Source organism: Lycium barbarum, chromosome 1, assembly GCF_019175385.1.
Source record: "Lycium barbarum isolate Lr01 chromosome 1, ASM1917538v2, whole genome shotgun sequence".
Taxonomy (NCBI): domain Eukaryota; kingdom Viridiplantae; phylum Streptophyta; class Magnoliopsida; order Solanales; family Solanaceae; genus Lycium; species Lycium barbarum.
Window position 1 is genome coordinate 165,482,152 of NC_083337.1, and position 23,576 is coordinate 165,505,727.

The 23,576-nt window shown below is 35.4% G+C and overlaps 3 protein-coding genes and 1 pseudogene across 4 annotated transcripts; 3 read left to right on the forward strand and 1 right to left on the reverse strand.

The window, feature by feature from the left end:
• Positions 1-1,638: 1,638 nt before the first annotated feature.
• Positions 1,639-2,028, forward strand: LOC132617626 (uncharacterized). The gene has a single exon (XM_060332678.1). The coding sequence runs from the start codon at positions 1,639-1,641 to the stop codon at positions 2,026-2,028; it is 390 nt and encodes a 129-aa protein (XP_060188661.1).
• An 880-nt stretch (positions 2,029-2,908) lies between these two features.
• LOC132605062 (protein disulfide isomerase-like 1-4) lies at positions 2,909-6,891 on the forward strand. Its single transcript, XM_060318359.1, has 12 exons — positions 2,909-3,668; positions 4,051-4,180; positions 4,476-4,641; positions 4,737-4,855; positions 4,968-5,048; positions 5,330-5,416; positions 5,517-5,591; positions 5,681-5,749; positions 5,829-5,909; positions 6,004-6,138; positions 6,228-6,284; positions 6,415-6,891. Exons 1-12 carry the CDS (start codon positions 3,178-3,180, stop codon positions 6,580-6,582), a joined length of 1,659 nt encoding a protein of 552 aa, XP_060174342.1. The 5' UTR covers positions 2,909-3,177; the 3' UTR covers positions 6,583-6,891.
• A 482-nt stretch (positions 6,892-7,373) lies between these two features.
• On the reverse strand, positions 7,374-13,231 carry LOC132605077 (ruvB-like protein 1). 2 transcript variants are annotated; one of them, XR_009569022.1, is made up of 13 exons: positions 13,071-13,231; positions 12,015-12,203; positions 11,712-11,843; positions 11,443-11,592; positions 11,121-11,276; positions 10,570-10,704; positions 10,317-10,382; positions 10,126-10,232; positions 8,845-8,944; positions 8,650-8,741; positions 8,493-8,562; positions 8,177-8,412; positions 7,374-7,500 (listed from the first exon to the last, which is right to left on the reverse strand). XR_009569022.1 is itself a non-coding variant. In XM_060318361.1 (12 exons), exons 1-12 carry the CDS (start codon positions 13,149-13,151, stop codon positions 8,323-8,325), a joined length of 1,368 nt encoding a protein of 455 aa, XP_060174344.1. In that variant the 5' UTR covers positions 13,152-13,231; the 3' UTR covers positions 7,374-8,322. The 2 variants fall into 2 exon arrangements, 1 of the variants encoding a protein (XP_060174344.1); XM_060318361.1 differs by having other exon boundaries at positions 7,374-8,412.
• A 4,452-nt stretch (positions 13,232-17,683) lies between these two features.
• On the forward strand, positions 17,684-22,906 carry LOC132605090 (probable pyridoxal 5'-phosphate synthase subunit PDX2; annotated as a pseudogene).
• The last annotated feature ends 670 nt before the right edge of the window (positions 22,907-23,576 follow it).

The window sequence follows — 23,576 nt, forward strand, 5'->3', positions numbered from 1 at the left end:
TCGAATATCAATACTGATCACAGAGAGACGCGAATCTAAAATTTATGGTAAGTGGCTGCAGAATTAGTCTAATATGTACAAATATTTGCAATACTTATGGATCGAGCCAAAAGTAGCAAAAGGCCAGCTTTGCTGGTGGATTAAGCCAAATAAATTCCCAACATAACTTTCTCCATGCAGAGAAATTGAGAGCACACAAATGAGAAAACCATGCATGTATTTGGCCTTTACGTGTAATTTTTCAATTTGATGAAATCTATATTATAATTAAGCTCATCATATCAGTATTGAAAATGATTAAAATCATTGTCCTCTAAATGTCTTTCGCTGCTAATGCATTCTGAATTTTAATCATTACTTTGTTGCTTATACCACAAATAACCTCCCATATTTATAGTCGAAGGATTCGACTATATATAAATCTTCATTGATGAGCTCCCTAATCATACTCTTTCTCCCGTTTAAAGTTTGATGTGCTCGAGACAGAGATAGCAATCAACAAATTCAGTATTTTCAACACGGCACATATAAATTAAATTCCGCATTAAGACAACTAATGAGGCATTTGCGTACATGCATAAACAAATTCAGTATTTGAAGTTAATGAGTTCATTTTAATCCCAAGTTAATATACAATAAAAATTGGGCTTAAAATCAAATATTTTTTTTTAGGTATTTATTAAATTTCTTAATACATCATTTTTTTTAAAAAAGTTACTAAGTTCACGTAAACCCATTGATTACAAGTTATATATCCACCTTTGAGTACATAGAGCAGAACATAACTATGTTCCATACGAGGGAGACTAGATGATTAATGTGCTTTTCCATGATGATCCCATTTTGCTTTTTATTGGTCCTGCCAAGTGTCAACTCCATCGTTTGTCCATCAATTACAATGAAGAGATTGCATCATTAATTAGAAAAATTAAACAATAAGCAGAACTAATCAATTGTTAAGGGGAATAGACGATAAGAAAAAGACAGAGACTGGAAGTCCAAACTAAATCACTCGATTAAAAGATTGCGTATAGTCTAAGCAAACCTTCACCTCTTCAAAAAATAAAAGGGAAGAAGAAGAAAGGAGATAACTACTTGTCATCTTCTTTAATTCTCTGTGAACTAATTAATTGCAGCAAATCTTAATGTTCTCCTGATACCACATAATCAATGTGACTTGGAGCTGTGCAGTATTTTCTATTTTAAAAGTATACTGTATTAAGTTCTTAAAAGAGGTACTTGCGCGAATAATAGGTCCCGAGCTCAAGTCTTTCTGCTACCTATCCAAAGTATTATTATAACAGTGTTTGGCCAAATAAAAATATTAAACCTCAGCATTAAATAAAAGTGTCAATTTTTTTTTTTCAATTTAAACTTTTAGATAAGGCAGTTCACACAATTTAACAATAGTCACTTTACTAAAGGCATTATCATCGATGATTTATGTATTACTATTTGGCTCCCTCCTTTTCCTCTATACATTCAAGTACAAGCAACCATTAATTCATGATTAATTTCAGCTTATAAATTGAACGCAAAATTCCAGACATTCCCACAATTCTAATCTACTGTGTTACATTAGTCTACTGGGATCACTTCACAAAAACCAACAAATTAAGAAACAAAATGAAATTTCCAATGGCTTCTTCTCTCTTCTTGCTTGTTGTTCTTTGTTTACCATCCATTATTAATTCTCAAGATAGAGCTCTCACTTATGAAAGCCCTGTTCCCTTATCACCAGAAACATACTCATTTTTTCACCCAAATGCTCAACAACAAAACACTAGTAATGAAAATTTATGTGATGATTGTTCTGAATTTCCTACAGCATCAAATGTACAGTCAAATCTTGCATATGAAAGTTTATCACCACCAGAAGGCGGTGGGATTCGACTGGGACATGGTGGGATGACTGGAATTCCTATCGGTCTTGTGTTTGCTATTCTTTTAGGAATTGTGATTCTCTTTGTGGTCATCACACGTAAAGGCAACACAAGTGAAGCTAATACCGCTCAGCTTAATGTTTGATCGATACTGAAGATGCGAATGTAAGATTTATATATAGTGAGTGGCTTCAGAATTAGTCTAGTATTTATAATTGTTTGCATATGGTACTTATGGATCGATCCAAAAGTAGCCGAAGCAGACCTTTTGTCACCCAGTCACTGATGCTTCTGCTTATTTGACATTTTTGGTTTATTCTTGTTCGAGTTCATATGATTTGGGATGTGAGATGTAACACCCGTCTTTGTATTAGCTGTTAGAAAATATACTATGTACTAGTTAGTTCAGCCGCTAACTACGGGTTTAATTCTATATATTGTGAAAAAATCTTTAGACTATAAGTCATCTAAAGGTTATTACAAGTAACAAAATATCATAAAAAAGTGAAGACTAGTAAGCTGAAAAACAAGGCAGATAACATGTTAAAATCCACTGATAAGGTAAAAAGGAAAGATTATACTTCTATTGTATAACAAGAATCCTTTAACTAATTTGTAAGGATTATATTGAAACCATCAAATAATTAACACGGCAAAATCACGAAAGGAAGTAGAATACTCTCATGCTAACGCAACGAAATGCTTAACGGACACGCCTGCTTGCCTATGGGGAGGGATGGTGAAAAGGTATACAAGAGTAAAGAAAAAGGAACTTTTAGATTAAAATATTCCGGTGCAATATATCGTGCTTGGCATAATTAACTATAAGCTTCATAAAAATTACTCCGACAAATGCTAAAATATTACTTCAATGAGCCAAATATCTATCAAATACTGTTTTTTATCATAATAATTTATTTATTTGTTACTAGCACATCGAACAACAAAACCATATCCAGTAAATAATCTGTTATAATTACTTAATCCCCGTATTATAATTTCTATAATACCCATATTCTAATCTCAGTATAAATATTCGTTATTCACAAACCAAATGACCTCCAATTAACTTGATAATTCCACCAAACTATAAAAATATAGTATGGATCTGTCTTACATTCAGTGATAGTGTAATTTAAGTTCTTACAAACTCGGTGCAATTTCAATGTTATTGGAGCGTCTTTAAACGCAATTACATATGGTGTAAACACGTATGGTAGTAACTAGTACTAAGTGCTTTTTATCGGATCTTTGTCACGAAATCAGTCACTTGCTGCGGTAACAGAAGAGAAAAATGCCGAGTCGAGTGATCATCTTCTTCTTCCTCTTTTCTCTCTTCATCATCCCATCACTCACTGCATCCCCCGACAACGACGAATTCCTCAGCTTCCTCGAAGACTACGAGGATTCATCCGAACCAGACATCGACAACCATGCCGATCCCAAGTTCCCTTCAGCGCCATTTGATCGCGCTCAAGAAGATGAGGACATTAAGATTGATGACAAGGACGTTGTAGTCTTGACAGATAGGAATTTCAGCGAATTCCTGGAGGATAATAAGTATGTGATGGTGGAATTTTACACTCCCTGGAATGGACATTGTAAGGCCCTGGCTCCTGAATATGCGGATGCAGCAACAGAGCTGAAGAAGGAAAATGTGGCTTTGGCGAAGATCAATGCGGTTAAGGAGGTTGAGATTGCTGATAACTATGATGTCCGAAGTTTTCCTACCATTTTTTTCTTCGTTGATGGTGATCCTGAACCTTATAATGGCCGAAGAACCAAGTATGTCTGTCTCTTCTCTATATATACACACATTTTACATACACACTCATACAGATCTCACTACAAGGCATGCTAGTTGAAAATATCGTTGTCGCTAAAACTTAATCGCGGTGCCACCTAAAGTCGTAATGAAATACATTTTTTTGCAAGGCATGCTAGTTGAAAATATCGTTGTCGCTAAAACCGGTTTTTATTTTCTTGTATACTTCTGATTTATATGGTTTAGCTGATGATAAGCTTGATATCACTGTAACGTTGCTGGCTTGGGCAATCAATTATGATTGTGTGTCTCATACTCAATTAAAGTTATGACTTTAGCTCTTCTGGCTTATCAACCTGAGTTGTGTTTCGATGTGAAATTGATGAGGAGTTTTACCTGTAGAAATGCAATTGTCACTTGGATAAAGAAGAAGATAGGACCTGGCGTTTACAATATAACAACAACAGAAGACGCAGAGCGTGTACTAACTTCTGAGGACAAAGTTGTTCTAGCGTACCTCGACTCCTTGGTGGTATGTTTTTACTTAGTCTAGTGTTATTTGAACTTGAACCTTGATAGATGATTTTTGTCTTGTTTTGTTGCAGTAGCTGGTGAACTGCTATAATGCCTATCATTCTTCTCTTCTAGTGAAAGTATTTGTGTTTTTGCTTCTCTGAATATATCATCTAGATCTTCATTCTGTTGTGTATTTCCACCAAGTGACTATCTGCAACTTACATTGTTCTTAATGTGGCTTTGGCGAAGATCAATGCGGTTAAGGAGGTTGAGATTCCTCATAAGTTCATTAATGTCCAAACATTTTACAGGGTCCCGAGACTAAACAAGTTGCAGCTGCTTCAAAACTTGAAAATGATGTTAGCTTTTACCAGACAACAAATCCTAACGTGGCTAAGCTATTCAGCATAGAAGCCGATGCTAAACGCCCTGCTTTGGTTATGCTTAAAAAGGAGCCAGAAAAAGTGGTGCATTATGGTTAGCTGCTCCTTTCATCTAGGTTTTTAGATACTGGAATTGAATCTTGTCTCAACAGGCAGACATCCTTATTATTTTTTCATTTTGCCATCCAGATGGTCAAGTAAAAAAATCTGCAATAGCTAAGTTTGTTTCTACCAACAAGCTTCCTTTAGTGACAACTTTTACTAAAGAAACCGCCCCTGCAATTTTCGCGAGTCCAATTGAGAAGCAGGTAAGATTAGATCATTTGTTTAACAACTTTTATGACTTCTGTTTTGAAATTTTTCTTCCTCGTCTAGGAATATGGTTAATAATGTATTGATTGTCCCCTATGTTGTATGCAGGTTTTGCTTTTTGCCACAGCAAATGATACGGACAAGTTGTTTCCAACATTTCAAGATGCTGCAAAACTTTTCAAGGGAAAGGTAATGAGACATTTTGGTCAGTCTCAAATGGTGTTTTAAGGCTTCGGTTTACGTAGGTTGATCGGTGCTTGAGAGATAATGAATTCTAAGGCCTCGGTTTAAAGTTTAATTTTTTTTATCCTCTGTTCATTAGTGCGCAATTATCAAGTACTTATGTAACAGGAATAGGTAACTACCATCTATCATACAGTTTACTCCCAAATATCCAAATCTTCAATCCCTTACTTTTTGGAACTGTCAATTAACTAACAGTGCGTACTCTTTGACATGGATAAATGAAGCTTAACTTCGTTTTTGTGATAATGGACGACGACGAAGTTGGAAGACCAGTATCAGATTATTTTGGGGTCACTGGAGATGCTCCACAGGTAACACTTATTCCACATTATAATGGGCACAACAAGATTTTTTGGAACCTTGGTTACTGAATGTGCAATATTATCCTGATTTTTGATTTAATTCCTGTAGGTTATTGGATACATAGAAGAAGATGATCGCATTAAATTTAGATTTGAGGGGGACATTACACTCGAGAGGATTAAGGTAGATTGTCACAAATGGTTGTTAGGTGCATAAAATTTTGGTTGAGAAGTTCTGGACTAACTTTTTTCTTTTTTTTCTTTTTTCCTCAGGCATTTGGAGAGGATTTTCTGGAAAACAAGCTAAAACCTTTCTATAAATCTGATCCAATTCCCGAGATTGTAAGCTGCAATTTTCTTCTGACTTGTAACTCATCATAGTTGTGCTGATTCAAATCTGTTTCTTCTGTAATTATCACAGAATGACGGGGATGTGAAAATCGTGGTCGGGAACAATTTTGATGAAATCGTTCTAAATGAGTCAAAAGACGTGCTTCTTGAGGTATATGTTCAAGAAATGAATTTTCTTCCTTTGGTTTTTGTAATCAACTGAGGGATCAAAGTTTTAGTATGCACTTCAACATCTTTTTTGTTAGATCTATGCACCATGGTGTGGGCAGTGCCAAGCTCTAGAACCAACGTTTAATAAACTTGCACACCAATTACATGGCGTTGAGTCTCTTGTTATAGCCAAAATGGATGGAACAAGAAATGAACACCCTCGTGCTAAGGTAGTTTATAATAATACACGGTTTGGATTTGAAGAAGACAATATATAGTAGCTTGATCATCACTTTCTGTTCATTATGATCCTTTGCAGTTTAAAGGATTCCCAAGTCTCCAGTTCTTTCCAGCCGGAAATAAGAGCATTGATCCAGTAAGTGATGTTTATTTTGTTTGTGCTGGTGCTCTATAAACTAAGCAAGACGCCAAGTGTTTATGTGATTCTAGAGATCTCCAACTTGTTTGAGACTGAGGCATAGTTATTGTTGTATGTGATCCTACAGATCCTAGTTGAGACTGAAGGTACCATGGTGGGATTGTACAAATTTATCAAGAAACATGCAGCTATCCCTTTCAAGCTTGAGAAACCAGCTTCTTCTACCACATCACAGAGTTCTACATCTAAAGTACGTGTCAAGAGGGAGCCTAGCAACGTAAAAGATGAATTATGAGAATTGAGAAGAGTTTAACTTCTATACACTTGACAATATCTTTCCTTCTATTGTTAGATCACTTTTCTGTGGAACTATTTACATAACTAATGTTTAGAATATTACTAGTATTCTTTTATAGTAGTTAAAGAGTTTCAAACATACAGATAAAATCAGCTTTTTTTCAGTTTAGGTCTGAAAAGCTGGATTCCATTTGAGTCGAGTTAATCTTTTGAAGAGGTTCATACATTTTTATGTTTAATGGCCCCAACAAATCGAGATATGTGTAGCCTATAATTTTTTCTTGTTACTGTAATGACAATAAATACTCCCTCCGGTTTAGAAAGGGTGTCCACTTAACCTTTATTTTTAGTTAAAAAAAGTGTCCACTTATCAAATCAAAAAAGAATTAACTTTACTTTTCCAGATTTGACCTTATTAAATATTAAGTGACCAAATCTCAATACCTATTTAATTAAAAACATTTCAGTCAAATTACCTATTTTTGCCTAGGAGTTGATATTTTCTTAAGGAGTGCACAAATAGCTAAATGAACACTCTTTTTGAATGGGAGGGAGTAATTCAATATTAGAATTTCACTGGCTCGCTGTTAATCTAGAGTCTTGAAATACGGAATAATTTTCTTGGCTTGTGTGACTTTTAATCTTGACTCTAAACATTGAAAAGCTGAACAGCAAAGACTTTTAGCACAATAAAATGCAAAAAAACACACTTAATGCGAGGAAACTATTAGACTTGCGTAGCCAACCCTTTCCAGCTTAAACGGAATAACTACGACTCTGGAATAATAGTAGAAGAAATAGTGAAGTGTAAATAAATACGTGAAAAGATAATTCATCATCAAGGATCATGCAATGTGAAAAAAAAAGCAAACTGCTATTGTTTCTCTGTCAGTGTGCTGCCAAAAGTCCAATTAACCTACACAATAAGCACCCCAAATGGAACAAAGCCATAAAATGCCACTGTAAAAACGCTTCAGCAATTGATTTGTAAAAAGCCTGTATCATATTTATAGCCTGTTTGGCTAAGTTTCTAAAATCTACTTATTTTGAAAAGTGCTTTTCAAAAAAGTACTTTTGGCAAAAAATAGTTTGTGTTTGGCCAATAAATTTTAAAAGCACTTTTGAGCAGCAATTAGTGTTTGGCTAAGCTTTTAAAAAGTGTTTTTAAGTGTATTTTTCTCAAAAGCACTTTTCAAAAAAATGTTTTTGGACAAAAGCTATTTTTTTAGCTTCTGAAAAACTGTTTCTGCTACTTCCCAGAAGCACTTATTTTCTCCCAAAAGCTTGGCCAAACACCTCACTTTTTTAAAAATAAACACTTATAAAAAATAAGTACTTTTGGGGAAAAAAAAACTTGGCCAAACAGGCTATTAATCAGCTTCCTCCAAAAGGCAAGAAACAGGACTCATCCAACATATATTTTCTGAATTTAGAAGCTTTCTTCTGTCTTTGCTCAGATTCAAGAGTATTTCTCCTCTGACCAAATGTCCCGTGGACTTCCCAAAGATTTAGGACCAAGGTAAAACATAATCTGCATCCAAAATATAATATAGATAATAACATCTTCAAGCATCCCAAATTTTGACAGATACCTTGATGTCTTAAGATCTCCCCCGAAGACTAAATTGCATCATGCATGGAAGGTAGGCATGACCAAGAGAAACAAATTGACTTGCCAGTAGCGATTTGTATCTACCATTGACCACCTCAAGACGGAACACTACCATAATGCAGCTTGTTACGAGATATATCTATCCTGCTGCTCCTGGAGAATTCTTCCAGAAGATTTTGCGTCCAGGTAAAGGGATCCGACTTCTTCCAGATCCGCCTGTAAAAGTAAACAGGTAAGTAACAATTCCCCCAACTCCGTATTGACCAAAACCAAAAACAAATTTGATCGTCAGGTACCTTGCAGATTTTATCACGTCCATTCATTTTGGCCACTATATTGGCTGGTGATAGTAGCTGAACAGCATGCCTGACAGAAAGGAAAAGATTGGAATTTGGGACACTCCTTTCCAGAAAAATTGATAGCTCTTAATAAAATACAGTAAGTTAATCAAACCTCAAGGAAGCTTGCTGACCAATCTCTCCTAGGTACGCAAGGCTTTCTTCATCTATTTCTAGTTCCTCTACCTGTGCACGGATAGCTAAGATCTGACCATGCATTGAGACACATATCCATCAAATAACTGCTATGTCACATCAAGGTCGAAATCAACTAAGTGTGCAACAAAAATGTTTATCAAACTATCCAAACCTGTATCATTTCAGCTGGACCATAAGTTTCAGTTCTAATAATCACCAACCGATCTAATAAGTCAACTGGAATGCCATGTGGACTAGCCATATCTGTACCCCTGCAAAGAAAAACATCTAATTTTAAGTGATAACTGACTCATCCTAGCCATCGCATACATTTAAGGTGTTTAAAAAGCTATATTATCTAAAGAGAAAACACAATTTACACCAACAACAACAACAACAACATACCCAGTGAAATCCCACAGTGTGGGGTCTGGGGAGGGTAAAATGTACGCAGACCTTACCTCCATCTCGGAAGATAGAGAGGTTGTTTCCGGAAGACCCTCGGCTCAAGAGAAAACATGATGAGAAAAGAAAAAAACTAAAAACTAAAAACACAATTTACACCAACCTGAATAAATAGAAACTAAAAACTCAGGGACTAGTTGAATTTTTCCAATATAACCAACAACAACAACAATATACCCAGTGAAATCCCACAATGTGGGGTCTGGGGAGGGTAAAGTGTAAGCAGACCTTACCCCTATCTCGGAAGATAGGGAGGCTATTTCCGAAAGACCCTCGGCTCAAATTTTTCCAATATAACCACTTAGAGGATTTATTGATAGCAGATAAAGATACAACAAGCTCAGCGATGATGTGCCAGTGAAATCCCACAATGTGGGGTCTGGGGAGGGTAAAGTGTACGCAGACCTTACCCCTATCTCGGAAGATAGGGAGGCTATTTCCGAAAGACCCTCGGCTCAAATTTTTCCAATATAACCACTTAGAGGATTTATTGACAGCAGATAAAGATACAACAAGCTCAGCGATGATGAGCGGATTTTGATATTCTCACATCTCTTGTAGCTAAAAAGTTAAAACTAAAATGGCCCATGTGAATGTATTAGGGCAGCCCGGTGCACTAAGCTCCCGCTATGCGCGGGGTCCGGGGAAGGGCCGGACCACAAGGGTCTATTGTACACAACCTTACCTTGCATTTCTGCAAGAGGCTGTTTCCACGGCTCGAACCCATGTGAATGTATTGGATGCATAAAAACAACTTAAGAAAAAGAGTGACTATGTATTGTATTATCCTTTATTTCTAAAGACACAAAATAGAATGGGATGTTCTACAAGCACTACATTCTAATATACAACAGATAGATGTCAGATGCAAAGGGGCCAGAAAGCAGCTTCGGTTTATAGTTATCAGAAAAACACACAATCAAAGAAATAAATAAAATTGATAACATGATAATCAATTTTAAGCATGGGATGGAATAGAACCTCTTACCTGACATTACAGATACCTCTATTTGTGGCAAAAATCACAATTGGAGAAAGTGAACTCTCCAGAGCACGATTCAAGTACGAAAAGCATTCCATATCAAGCATGTGTACCTGCAAAAGAAGCTTCTGTCATTAACTGATCTATAAAAGCATATAATGACTCAATAGACATAAAATATCTATACTAGAAATAACCTCATCAATGAATAAGACTCCGGGGACAAGTTCTGCAGCACCTTCATCAATATAGCTATTAACCACCTGCAGAGAAATAACCCACACGATACGTTATGCTAAATTCTAAACCTTTGTGCTCTACCAGACATATGAACATATCCATGTCTATTCTACTGGATGCAGCTCCAGGCATTATAGTCCATAATCAACAAGCATGAGGCAGAACATTCGGCTATCGAAAGCATTAATTGCACCAAACATAGCAAAGTACCTTATTGATCTCTTGGCGCAACTTGTCAGTGATTTCGGTTTTCCTGGGTTTCATCATCTGACCCATTAAAGACAATATATCTTGTCCTCCTTGAGGTCGTGCATTTGAAGAATCAAGATCATGCAATGTAACATCCTGGCAGAAAGGAACATTAGATCCAGAACTGCAACTATTTACGGATACCTTCATGTCCCTCTTAACAAATTTCCCTCCTAAAAGGCCATTTAAGTATTGATCTATTTGTAAAAAAGATGGAGATGCTTGGATATTTCCCTCCTGCTCCATTGACTATGTCATTTGTTATCAAATGAACTAAACATTTTTCCAGTTAACTCAATTAAATCTTGGAGCCTGAATTCTTGGCCATCACTGTATCTATCTAAGGTTTCATGACATGACTCCTCCAATTGGTATCTAGAATTTCACTCTGCAATTTGAAGTTTACAGAAAGAAAATAATCTTTAAAGCATTTATCATTAAATGCATTTCATAAGTAAGGAATATAACAAATTGTCTTAATTGTGAAAGAAGCGCCAAGAAATGAGAGTAACCTGGACTATCTCCTTCTTTTTGTGAACCTCTCCTTTAGGAAGTGGAACATACTCTTCTGCCTCGAGATCAAATTCTGTAGCAAAAGCATCACTCCTACCCACTCTTTTAACTGCTCCACTATTTGCTTCAATGTATATCACATCGCCAACAGCAATCTGCTCATATATCATAGAGACAGGAGATGACACTAAATAAAATAAATGACACCATAAGAGAAACGGTCCAACCTAGATCTAACATTTGATGCTAAGGAGGGAAAGCAAATATTATCCTTAACCATACTTATCGACGGGGAAAATTTCCTCTATTGGCGGCATTTACCTTTTCTTTAATCAAGGCATCGTATATAGTTGGGTCAAGCTTCAACTGTTTGGTTCCTTTGACAGTTTTTAGACCAACTATAACATGGTTGATGCTTTTCCCATATCCACCAGTCACGCTCTCAGCCTCTTCTGGAGAAAGTTCAGTCACCTATATTTAAAAAAAAAGCAGTTTTCTAGTACATCAAAACTAATCAAGCAGAAAGTAAAATCATTGTGTCAAAGACATAAAAATGAATTAGATGAGAAATGGGATGATTGTGGACTTGCCTCTCCTTCATAAACCTCCTTATTTTCCTTCATACGAAGCCCTATAGCTCGCCTGAAATTTTCCATCAAAACCTCAGTCTTCTTAACTTCTGATGAATATACTTCAGATCCCACCATTGGACAGAAAGGAACCTGTAAAATTGGTGCAAGCACTAGAAATATCATACAAGCTATATTTTCAACAGTAAACTATATTAAGGATAATGAATATTCTTAACAACCAGGAAGAACCATTTACAACACCAATTAATTAAAAAAAGATGCACTAAACCTAGAGCTAAAAGTAACAGAAGAAAAAAGTACCTTACTCCCAAGTTCTTGTGATATACCAAGAGCGAGAGCTGTTTTCCCAGTACCTGGCGGTCCAGCAAGCAGTAGAGCTCGACCAGCCATCTTCTTTTGGCGTATCATATCAACCACGAGCCCTGCAGCTTCTCTGGCTGCAGCCTGGCCCACAAACCCAGATGCCAAAGGCATTGCATTTCCATTGGGCTGCCATATAATACAATGTAGTTACATTCAATCAACCATATGAGAACAATTGAAGCGAATGAGAATCAAACTCAGGATTCGAAAACGTTCTAGATGCCCAGAATATCAGCACATGATAGAAGCTTTACTGAAATTTAGAATCACAACCCCCCAAAATGCTGAACACCCAAAAGAAAGAAATTAAACCTCTACATAACCAAGAAAATAAATTAACCTTTATACCATCAAGTTGGGATGGTTGTTTCCCGTGGTTCATTATTGTATTGTTTTCTTGAAACCATGTTTGTTTCCATTGTTTTTACAATTATGTTGTATGGTGTTGTAAACCCATTGTAATTTTGTGGTTATATAACGATGAAAAAAGCCCAACTTTTGTAACCACGGATTTGGGGGTTTTTGTGTGGTTATGTGTTTCATTTCATTAATACTGTACAATACAATACCATACTGTACATTATGAAACCATGGGTAACGACCATCCAAACAAAGGCTTATGAAAATTGAGAACCAATAAAACTCAAGAAAAACAAATTAAACCTTCGACCAAAAAGCAGCTTTATTGAAATTTAGAATCAAAACCCAAAACCCAAAAACAACTACAACAACAACATACATCCAAGTGGTGGGAGAGGTCTGGGGAGGGTAGAGTATACGCAGACTTTACCCCCCTACGTCGTAGAGATAGAGAGGTAAAAAGCAGTTTGACAAAACCCAAACAAACTATAAACCCAGTGATTGCAGTCCAAAAACTCACCTTGATGCAATGTAAAGTAGAGTTTTTTTGGTGTTACGATGCCTCTATGCAAAGGAAATAATGTGTAGCGTATTTCATGCATACAGTACGAGAATAGGGAAAAGAGGTATTACCTCAAGGCCAAGTCCTTTAATGTGAGTATGAGTTGCTATTCGTTGCTTCTTTATGGTGGATTGTACCTCTTCTATCTTCATCTTCTTCCTCTCTCTTTTGCACCCTCCTTGTTTGTGTACTTGGGGTTTAACAGAATGGAGGCCACGCTGTGCGTTTTTTAATTTCCTTTTTCACACAAAGGCCAAGAGTTATTTCCCTAAATTATTTTTTAACTTTTTTCAAATTATTTTTTTAAAGCTTCGCATACTCCCTCCTGCGTTCACTTTTACAGTGGTGTTTACGACTTGGTTAAAAATCGATCCAAACTGAAAATCGAATCAAATTAATTAAATAAATGAATAGTTATTTGGGTTTGATTCCTAAATTTTGAAAAATCGATAATATTTGATCTGGTTTGGTTTTATAAAAAACAAACCCAAAAAAAAAAGCTGAATCAAACCGGCAACTTATATACACAATTTTTATAATTATACATATACAATATATTAATTTTTATTGCCCAAAAATATATATTAATTTTTCTAAATAATTTTAAATACTTTGTTTACTTTTTCATCAAAAATTTCTTTATCTCTAATTGGCTAACGAATTTTACACCTTAAGCCCATGCCTTAAAACAAAATGCATGAATCCAAACTCATGTATTCGATGAAACAACTGTGAGATTTATCTAAAAAAAATTGTACTATTTCTTATAAGGATATTGCTCTTAATAAATGCTTAAAGATCTTAAGACATTTTCTCCATAATCCAAGAAAATTACAGCCCCACAAAAAAAAAGGGTAATAACGGATTATAAATTTAAGAAAATTACAAAGTCTTTCCTAATCTTAGGATGAGAGAAATACCATTAGGTTTTCTTAAGAACCGAAAAATAAAAACCAAACCGAACCAAAGTGGCAACAACCAAACCCATGGATATGTGTTATATTTGGTTTCAATAATTAAAAAATCGAACCATGAACACCCCTACTTTTACTTGTCCTTACTTGTCCGGTATTATTTTCGTTCACTTTTACTTGTCCAGTATTTTTAAAATAGATTTTTCACTTTTAGCATATCAAGAGAAGACAATTTCTTTTTCCCTGTTTTATCCATAGTATTAATTAGTACTCATTTCAAATATATTTCCAATTTTTAAAAAATATGCATTAATTAATATGGGTATCATAAATTAAACACTTCATTTATTATTTCTTAAAGGGTGTGCAAAGTCCATAGTAGACAAGTAAAAGTGATCGGAGAGAGTACTTTCTAGGTCACTTATTAAATTAAAGATATTTAAAAATAGTAATTATTGGAGTTATGCTTTCTTGGTTTGATACATATTTTGGATTAAATTTGTCTGATTAAAATGACAGTTAAAATTAATCACGATAAAAGAAAAAATCATATAATTTATTTGTGATAAATTTTATTAATATTTCCAATATAATTTAAATTTTTCACTAAATTACTTCACAGCCATCTCCCTTTCCCTTCTAATTCTTATATTTGAGTTTGCTTTAAAACTTTAATCATAGCTTAATACGGTATTAATTATGCTTTAATATTTTCTTCTACTAATATATCTATCTATCTATATATATATATATATATATATATAAGCAGGACATAGGACCGCCTACGTGGCACTCTAAAAAAACCGGGAATTGCATTTATTTATTTTCACAATTTTTTACAACTTTTCGTTATTTTCATTTAAAAAAAGCATGGCTCTTTATCTCTACAAAGAATGCTGAAAAGTCACGTCTTAAATTTCCTTCTCGGTTCAACCGTCACAACTGATTACTTTTACTATCTCGGTTTCATCCTCTTTAATCTCAATTAGGATTTAGGCCTTCTCTCTCGCCCATTTTCCTTTCTGCATCAATCTGCAACACTTTCCTGTTTCCTCTCGGCTAAGATTAAATCCTTCAATTCTTCTTCAATGTTTTCCATTTCCCTTTTGCTGATTTTGAATCTAATTTACCGCAGGGGTCAAATGAGAATAAGAAGAAGAAGGAGTTTTTCAAAATATTAGTTCTAGCGTGTTTCCATGGACCTCCTTTTCCAACTGGTAATTTTGGTTAGACGCTGCTCCCCTTCGAGAAAAGGACAAAAATAGTCCCTTAACTATGATAGTAGGTTCAAAATAGTCCCTTAACTATGCACTTAACGGTTTTAGTCCTTTAAGTTTGTTACAAGTTAATAAAAATGGTCCCTTAACTATGAGAGTAGGTTCAAAATAGTCCCTTAACTATACACTTAACGGTTTTGGTCCTTTAAGTTTGTCATAAGTTGACAGTTTTAGTCTCGACAAAATATTCATCGAACTCTGTTTGTTAGATTTGACGAGAACTATGAAAAAAAGGGAAAAATTAGTGAGAACTCTAGATCGGTCAAATAACTCGGGACAAAACCGACGGACGTTAGTCGGTTATAGGATGGACTTCTGCGCATTTTTCCTCAAAAATAACCGATGGACTTCCGTTGGTTTTCGTAAAAACAATAAAAATAAAAAATAAAAAAAATAGTGTCCCTCGATTTTATCCATCGGTTTCCGTCCATCATTTTTTTCGCTTGTTTTTGGTAGTGACAACTTTTTTAGTTTCTGCTATTTCTAATTTATTTCTAAAGTCTAGTGTATTTTATTTAGTCGATGGATTCCCTCAGTTTTAATCGATAGAGTCTGTCGGTCTTTGTGTTTCGAGACATCATTTTCTGACATTATCAAACCGTTAAGTGCATACTTAAGAGACTATTTTAAAACAACCCTCATAGTTAAGGGACCATTTTGTCAACTTATGGCAAATTTAAAGGACCAAAACCGTTAAGTGCATAGTTAAGGGACTATTTTGAACCTACTCTCATAGTTAAGGGACCATTTTTGTTAACTTGTAACAAACTTAATGGACTAAAACCGTTAAGTGCATAGTTAAGGGACTATTTTGAACCTACTATCATAGTTAAGGAACCATTTTTATCCTTTTCTCCTCCCCTTCCCCCTCGGCGGATACAACCTATATTCAGTGAGTTCAATGGAGCCAGTATTCCCGATACAAAACATAAATATGTGTGAAAAATTACTAAATTTCAACAACTATTAAATTCTGAATCCGTAATTTCAAAAGTATAATGTGTTTCATGCTAGAAACTTAAATATAGAATTCAAATACATTAGCCTTCCTGTCCAGAGACAGATCCCTCGCCAAGGTAAATATCATCTTTCTCCGCTTTGAGATTTGTTGGGTTAGTGTTTCATGTTTTTGTGTATCCATTATTCTCAATTTCTTCCAGAATTTAGATTCGTTGTAGCACTTATAATAGTTTGGTCTATCGTTTCTCTTTCAACTATAGTAATTTCTGAAGGAAAATTTAGTTAAAGAAATCTAATGCTATAGAGTCTAGACTTCCGCTCTATGATCTCATTTTTAATCCGTGCCTATGATACATATCCTAATATATATATATATATATATATATATATATATATATATATATATATATATATATTAAAATCATGCTTTAAATGACAAGATAATGCATTAAAGATTTCACACAACACCAATGTTTTAAAATTGTCTAGCATGAGCAAGAGAAGGTGGTCGGTCTAATGATTTTTTGTTGGTAATTGAAATGTTCATATTTCATTTATACATATTTTTACCTTCCTAATTTACAACTGATAATATATTTTTTTTTATAATTATTAATTTTAGTTTTACTATTTTTAATATTCCTTGAGCCTCCTTAATTAGATAAAACTTAAATAAGCTTTGATAATATATATCTTCCTTAAGTGCTCTCTTTCTCATAAATAGGAGGGATATTATATGAATCCATTATTAGCTCAATCGTTATTCTATAAATTTACTTATCTTCTTCAGAAAAGGATCAAAAATATCCCCTCTACTTTGGAAAAAGGGCTAAAAATATCCTCCAAACTTATTTTGGGTAAAAAATACCCCTCCCATCCTTAAAGTTTTCAAATATACCCTTGTCTTGACGGAAATTATCCCCCAAAATAACCCGAAATTATTTTTTAAACCCGCTCCATTATTTAAACCCGACCTAACTAAATAATAACCCATAAGATCCCCTTATTCCCCCAATACATAGGTTTGAAGTTTGAGGGAATTGGGGAAATAAGGGGATCTTATGGGTTGTTATTTAGTTGGGTCGGGTTTAAATGATGGAGCGGGTTTAAAAAATGATTTCGGGTTATTTTAGGGGATAATTTCCCTCAAGACAGGGGTATATTTGAAAACTTTAAGGATGAGAGGAGTATTTTTAACCCAAAATAAGTTCTGAGTATATTTTTAGCCCTTTTTCCAAAGTAGAGGAGCATTTTTGACCCTTTTCCCTATCTTTTATAAGACCGCGTAAAGCACGGGTATATTAACTAGTTTAATAATAAATACCATAGTGAAGTATTCTTTTAATGCAAATTTTTATATTTAAATTATTTTTTCTACTTCCTCCAACTCCGAGCCCCACATTAGTATAATTTCAACACAATATTAAATCCGATGATACGACGCCTTAGAAGATTCGCGGGTCCCAAAAGTGAGTATCCAGCATGTGGCCGCCAACATAAACTGAATTTCATGGCAGCTTTTAAGGTTCACAAATTGTCAGGCCTTTTTTATATTTTTCTTTCCCCCAATTTTCATATTGGTGAAGCAAAAAAGTACACGAATCTTCTCCCTCGACACAAATAAACTCTTTTTAACCCTTTCCTGGTCTCATTATAGTACTGGTTGCAAGCAATTCTGTTGTGTGTTGAGTGAAATATGGTTGTGGGTGTTCTTGCTTTACAGGGGTCCTTCAATGAACACATAGCATGTCCTATTGATACTCTCTCTTTTCATATACTGTTTATGCTTCTTCTTTTTTTTTTTTTTTTTTTTAATTTGTGTTTCTTGGTTCAAGTTGCTGAGTTTTCTTATGTTTTGTGTTGGCAGCGCTGAAAGGATTGGGAGTGAAGGGAGTTCAAATAAGGAAGCCAGAACAGTTGAAGAAAGTTGTCTTATCATTCCAGGGGGTGAAAGCACCACCATGGCCAAAGTAGCCCAGTACCACAACCTGGTATTTTTCTTCCTCGTGCCTAATGTCTTTGCCTTGACTCTTGTGTAAGCCTGGAGTATAATTTTATCTAAATCATCAAAAATCCAATAGATTATTGTCTTTCAGTTAATTTTCGAGCATTTATTCCTTTGCCTAGCATAGCCCGTCCAAGACCTGGATACATAATTGAGGTAGGTTGACGATAAATATCAGGAGTGTCCATGTAACAATGTATTACATGGACTCCCTGATTAGATTGGGGTGGATACAAAGGATGCGTATAGCCAACCCCAACTTGGCATCGATGTATAGTTGATTGATTAATTTGATTATGGAGCGTTCTAGATAATATTTGGAATAAAACATTAAATTTTTGGGTTACTTAGAAACATAATTGAATGTTGTGTTCAAACCACTAAATGGTAGTATTGGCTTTGTCGCAAATCATTTTCATTTTTTCTTATTATGATTACAACTTGGTCATGGACTAATCTAGTGGGTACTTGCTATCTCTTACTAGCAGAAGTACTAGGTAATTAGGCCTCATTTGTTTTCATTAAGATTAAGACGTCTGAATCTGAATGCACATCTGAATGATTAAGATGTTGTCTCTAGATCTGGACACTGAATGATTAAGACTGTTTGTTTTTCAACATCTGAATGTGCATAATGTATTTATTTAAGCATAATAAATACAAAATAAAAATAAAAAAGTAACTACATATTAGAAAATAAATTTAAATTTAATAAAATAAAAATATTATTTGATAAAAAAATGAAAATTTTATATTTGATAGCAATGATGGAGATGCTTTGTAGTGGTAATGGGTAGGGGTTTTGGGGGTGTAGGTGGTGGTGCGAGGGTTGTGGGAGTAGTGGTGGGTGGTGGTGGTGGGATGGGTCGGAGGTAGGGTGAGGGGGGTAGTTGGGGGTAAGGTAGGCAGGGCGTGGGGGTAGGGTGGAGGTGGTGAATGGGGTGGGTATTGGGGGGTGGTGGTGGGTGGGTTGTGGGGTGGGGGTAGATGCATAGTAATGGGGGGATGGGTCGTGGGTAGGTGGGGTGGGGATGGGGTGGTGGTGGGTGGGTTGTGAGGTGGGGGGTAGATGGGTAGTAGTGGGGGTTGGGGTTGAGGTTGAGGTGGTGGGTGGTGGAGTAGGGGCGGGATGGAGCAGGTGGTAAAAATTATATATACAAAATACCTTTTAATGATATTAAGATTTTGTTCAAGATCTTAATGATTAAGACCTATTCAGACCAAATAAGTGCTTAGATCTTAATGTAAACAAATACACTTAATGGCCTAAAGTCTGAACTATTCAGATTTAGACGCAAACAAATGAGGCGTAAGACTTAAATAGATGAGAAGAAATCACCTATTGTTTTTTGCCTCTGTTGATATTTTGAAACCTAGTCTCCCCTGATCTCTTCCAGCTTTATCAACCGCTAGGCCATACCTCTGTGTGCATTGTCCTTGTTATTGGATTAAACACTAATCCCTCCGGTTCAAAATGACTATCCACTTAACTCTTTTCACACCCCTTAAAATACTAATTCTTACAAAAAAAAAATAGGTATTTTGACTAAACTATCCTTAATTAATAGACTCTTGCTTATTTATTGCTTGAGTAAATAGGGACAAATTTGAAAAAATAAAGTTAATTCTTTCTTGATTATGTAAGTGGATACTTATTCTGAACCAAAATAAAAAGGCTAAGTGGACACTTAGTTTGAACCGGAGGGAGTATAATCTTTTGGCTGTAAGCAATTGCAACTACACCATTGTTATTATGCTTGCTATTACATATTACCACGTTACTTATTTTATTTCTAATTGCAGTTCCCTGCTTTGCGTGAGTTTGTTAAAATGGGGAAGCCAGTGTGGGGTACATGTGCAGGCCTTATCTTCTTGGCAAATAAGGCAACTGGTGGGTATTCAATTCAATCATATTCTTTACAATGAACATCTTTTCAGCACAGTTTATCACTCTGTTTTCTCCATTCTTAGTGTTTAATCAATGTTAAGATGAAAGGATCTTCTGATATGTTTTGTTGTTTCTCATCTCAGGGCAGAAAACTGGAGGGCAGGAACTGATTGGGGGGGCTTGATTGTACTGTTCACAGAAACTTCTTCGGGAGCCAGGTAACTGAGTGGTTTTCTCCTCAAGGTCACAATGATGAGGCTAGTTTTGAGGAAGTATATTCAATGAGAAAAACATACATTCTTAGCACTTCAATTCAATCAGTTAAAAAGATGATAATGGAGTACTTGCGATTGGTAATTGTGAATTTCAGAGGCATATATAGATATACTACATACATCATTCGTCAGTCTATAAATAAGAGGTTCTTATAGGTCTCCCAACGAGCCAACCTTGTAAGGTTTTAAGGCTTCATTAGCTTTATGAGACTGTCACTTGTTTTAACTTCATTTTGTAGTTTTGAGAACGCATCCTCTAGTTGCTGTTTATTTGAATTCTCAGAGCTCCACCTTGTATGGAGTAAGTACTTTCCAGGAAAATGCTTTTTGTCTTACCTGTTAGTTTTGAAAAATCTTTACTGAGGGAGTTCATGGTCCTTTGGTTTCTTTGACTAGCACAAAGCTCCACAAAAGTATTCGGTTATCCATCTACTTTGAAATTGAGGCTTAATATATTGATCTATCTTGGAGAAGGTAGATATTGTCATTTATCGAAGCCAGTAGAATATATCGGGGCATTTTTCCCCTCGTGAAAAATAAACTGTATTAGGACATGCAAGAGGAAGCATGTTTTGAGAATAGTTGTTAGTAACCGCTGGTTGTTCTACCAATTTGAATTGTGGTAGCTTCAGTAAGTGAAGTAGATCTTATGTTTCTTCATTATAAGGCTGCTGCATATCTGTGGCAGTTTATTTATTCGTCTTTGGTATAATGTAATGCCAAGTAGAGGATCACCTGGCTAGTTAGGATTTACAAGGTATCAGAAAAGAACAAGGAAAACTAGGAAGGTTGCACCATTATGTCTTATCTGACTGATTTGGAAGGAACCGGGAACATGAATTCACTAGAATTGAAATCCATTTTATACACTCAATAACTCTTGTCCAATTTTTTGTTCATTTTATCCAATGAAGAGATACCCGAATGCATGTTTCCCCGTCTCACCTAATCAGCACCTTTTTTTCTGGCAATACTTTTCCTGGCACTTTCTCTGCGCCATCAATAGTAATGATTTCTGATATTTTAATATTATCAATTATGGAGTTCTAATGTAGCAATTGAATTGTCGGAACCAAACAGATTCAAAGCTTTGAGTCAGAACTTCCTATTCCTGAGATTGCAGTTACAGAAGGTGGTCCTCCTAGTTGTCGTGCTGTTTTTATCCGTGCTCCTGCAATTATTGAAGTAGGACCAGATGTTGAAGTGCTGGCGGAAATCCCTGTTTCATCCTCTGAAACTGCTAACTCCAATCCTGCTATGCAGAATGAAGAGGTTTTAATTTATCCTATATATTGGTGCCTGCAATATAGATGCAAGGATTATTGAATCCTTTAAGTAGTATACTCGTTCAAGCACTCATACTCACTCATTCACCTGTGATCTGTTATTTTGGTTGATTGAAAGCTAAAACTATGATGGTTGTGTTTGTAGTTCTTTCTTTTGTTGCATGAGATCATCTTTGCTGCCAGGGTTTATTTATGAATGCTTATGATCAAAGGTATCTAGAGCAAAGGTTTTCTTGTTTTGCTAAAAAAAAAAAATTTAAACATAGACAGCTTCTAATGTCTCCTTTATTTTTCGCATGGCTTCTTCATTACTGTATTTCCTTTCCATAATTGACTTTGATATGCTGTACTTGAGCCGAGGGTCTATCGGAAACAGCCTCTCTACCTCCACAAGGTAGGGGTTAGGCTGCGTACGCACCAACCTTCCCACCCTCCCCAGACCCCACTTGTGGGATTACACTGGGTATGTTGTCTTTTTGTTGTTGTGTTACAGCTTCTAATTTCCATATAATGAGTTATCACTGGCCAAGTTTAATGCTGCCATTAAGACTTGGGGTCTGCTTGTTTTGTTGTTTGCTGGCAGTACTATGTGCTAAGATGCTAAGCTCAGATTGCAACCTTAGATTAACCTTTCTGCCTGTTCAAAAAAGAACAGCTGTGACAATACGTTAAAAGTTTCTTGTATATCGTTGTCATAATCTTTGATTGGATACTTTTTCAATTTTCTTGGAATATTAACTACGCATGGTTTTATTTTGATTCTTCAGGAGTCAACCAAGTCTGAGAAGAAAGTAGTTGTTGCCGTAAAGCAAGGGAACTTGCTAGCAACTACTTTTCACCCTGAGTTAACTGCAGATAATCGGTGGTAAGTGTCTTCTGCTGTTAAAAAAACTGGCGCATATAATGTACTCAATTATATCTTCATTTCTTTTGCAGGCACAGTTACTTCTTGAATATGGTGCCAGAAATTGAAGAAGGGAATTCTTCTATCGTCTCAACATCCTCTGCAGACCTAAACTTCACAAACCGATCAATAATTGATCTTCCGATTTTTCAACAGCAGAAAAAGAAATGTTCCAGAGGACCAAACTGATCATTAAGAAATATCGAAGGGCCATTTTCTTTAAAGGTTTCTGATTCCTGCTCATTGTTGCATTACTGCTGTCGAATTGTATAGAGCATCCGTGCCCCTCTTCTGTTAATCCTAATTAAATGCAGGTCATAGCGGACACCAGATGTTGATGCTGAAACTACTGCTGTACATAATATCTCATGTTTTCTTCCTAGCTTCCGTTTTCCATTCAGGATATTGATTCATTGGTAATTTGGTATTACAATCAAAAGCAGTTCACGTGCACCTAAAACTTTTCCAGCAGATTTATGCCCTTAAAATAGAAGAGATTTTTTCTTTCTTTTGCTAAAACTTCCTGTCACGCTTCTCCATCCTCTTTGTTCACGTGGACAGAAGTGCGGAGTGAGCAGACCAAGCAATATACCTCACGTTAAAGTATGTTGGCTTGTGTAATCTCCATTTGACTTTCAAGAGTTCTTTTGCTTACTCACTTTTTTTCCTTCTTCAACCTATAAAAGCTTGCTTGTGCGCATTTCCTTTTCTTTCTTCAATCCTATAGAACTGACCAAAAAGAAAGCTCATAATAATGATAAATAAGTTGTGGAAGAAATTATAAACTTGTAGGACTGATTGTTCAGTGAGATATTTAAGAAAGGAATCACAGTAGAAATTTATATAAGAGCTGGAAATCACAGTAATTTCAAATGGATACTCACAAATTAAGCAATTAATGAACATGCATAAATTATAATGCTTCGATTGGTTAGGGATTTTTTTCATCAAAGAAACGTAACCTAATATATTGGAAAGCTGACACAGATGGTTCCATGAATTAAGCCAAACTTAAAGTCTGGCTATCCTCAATTATATATGACCCCTTTCATCCCTAGTTCAGACTAA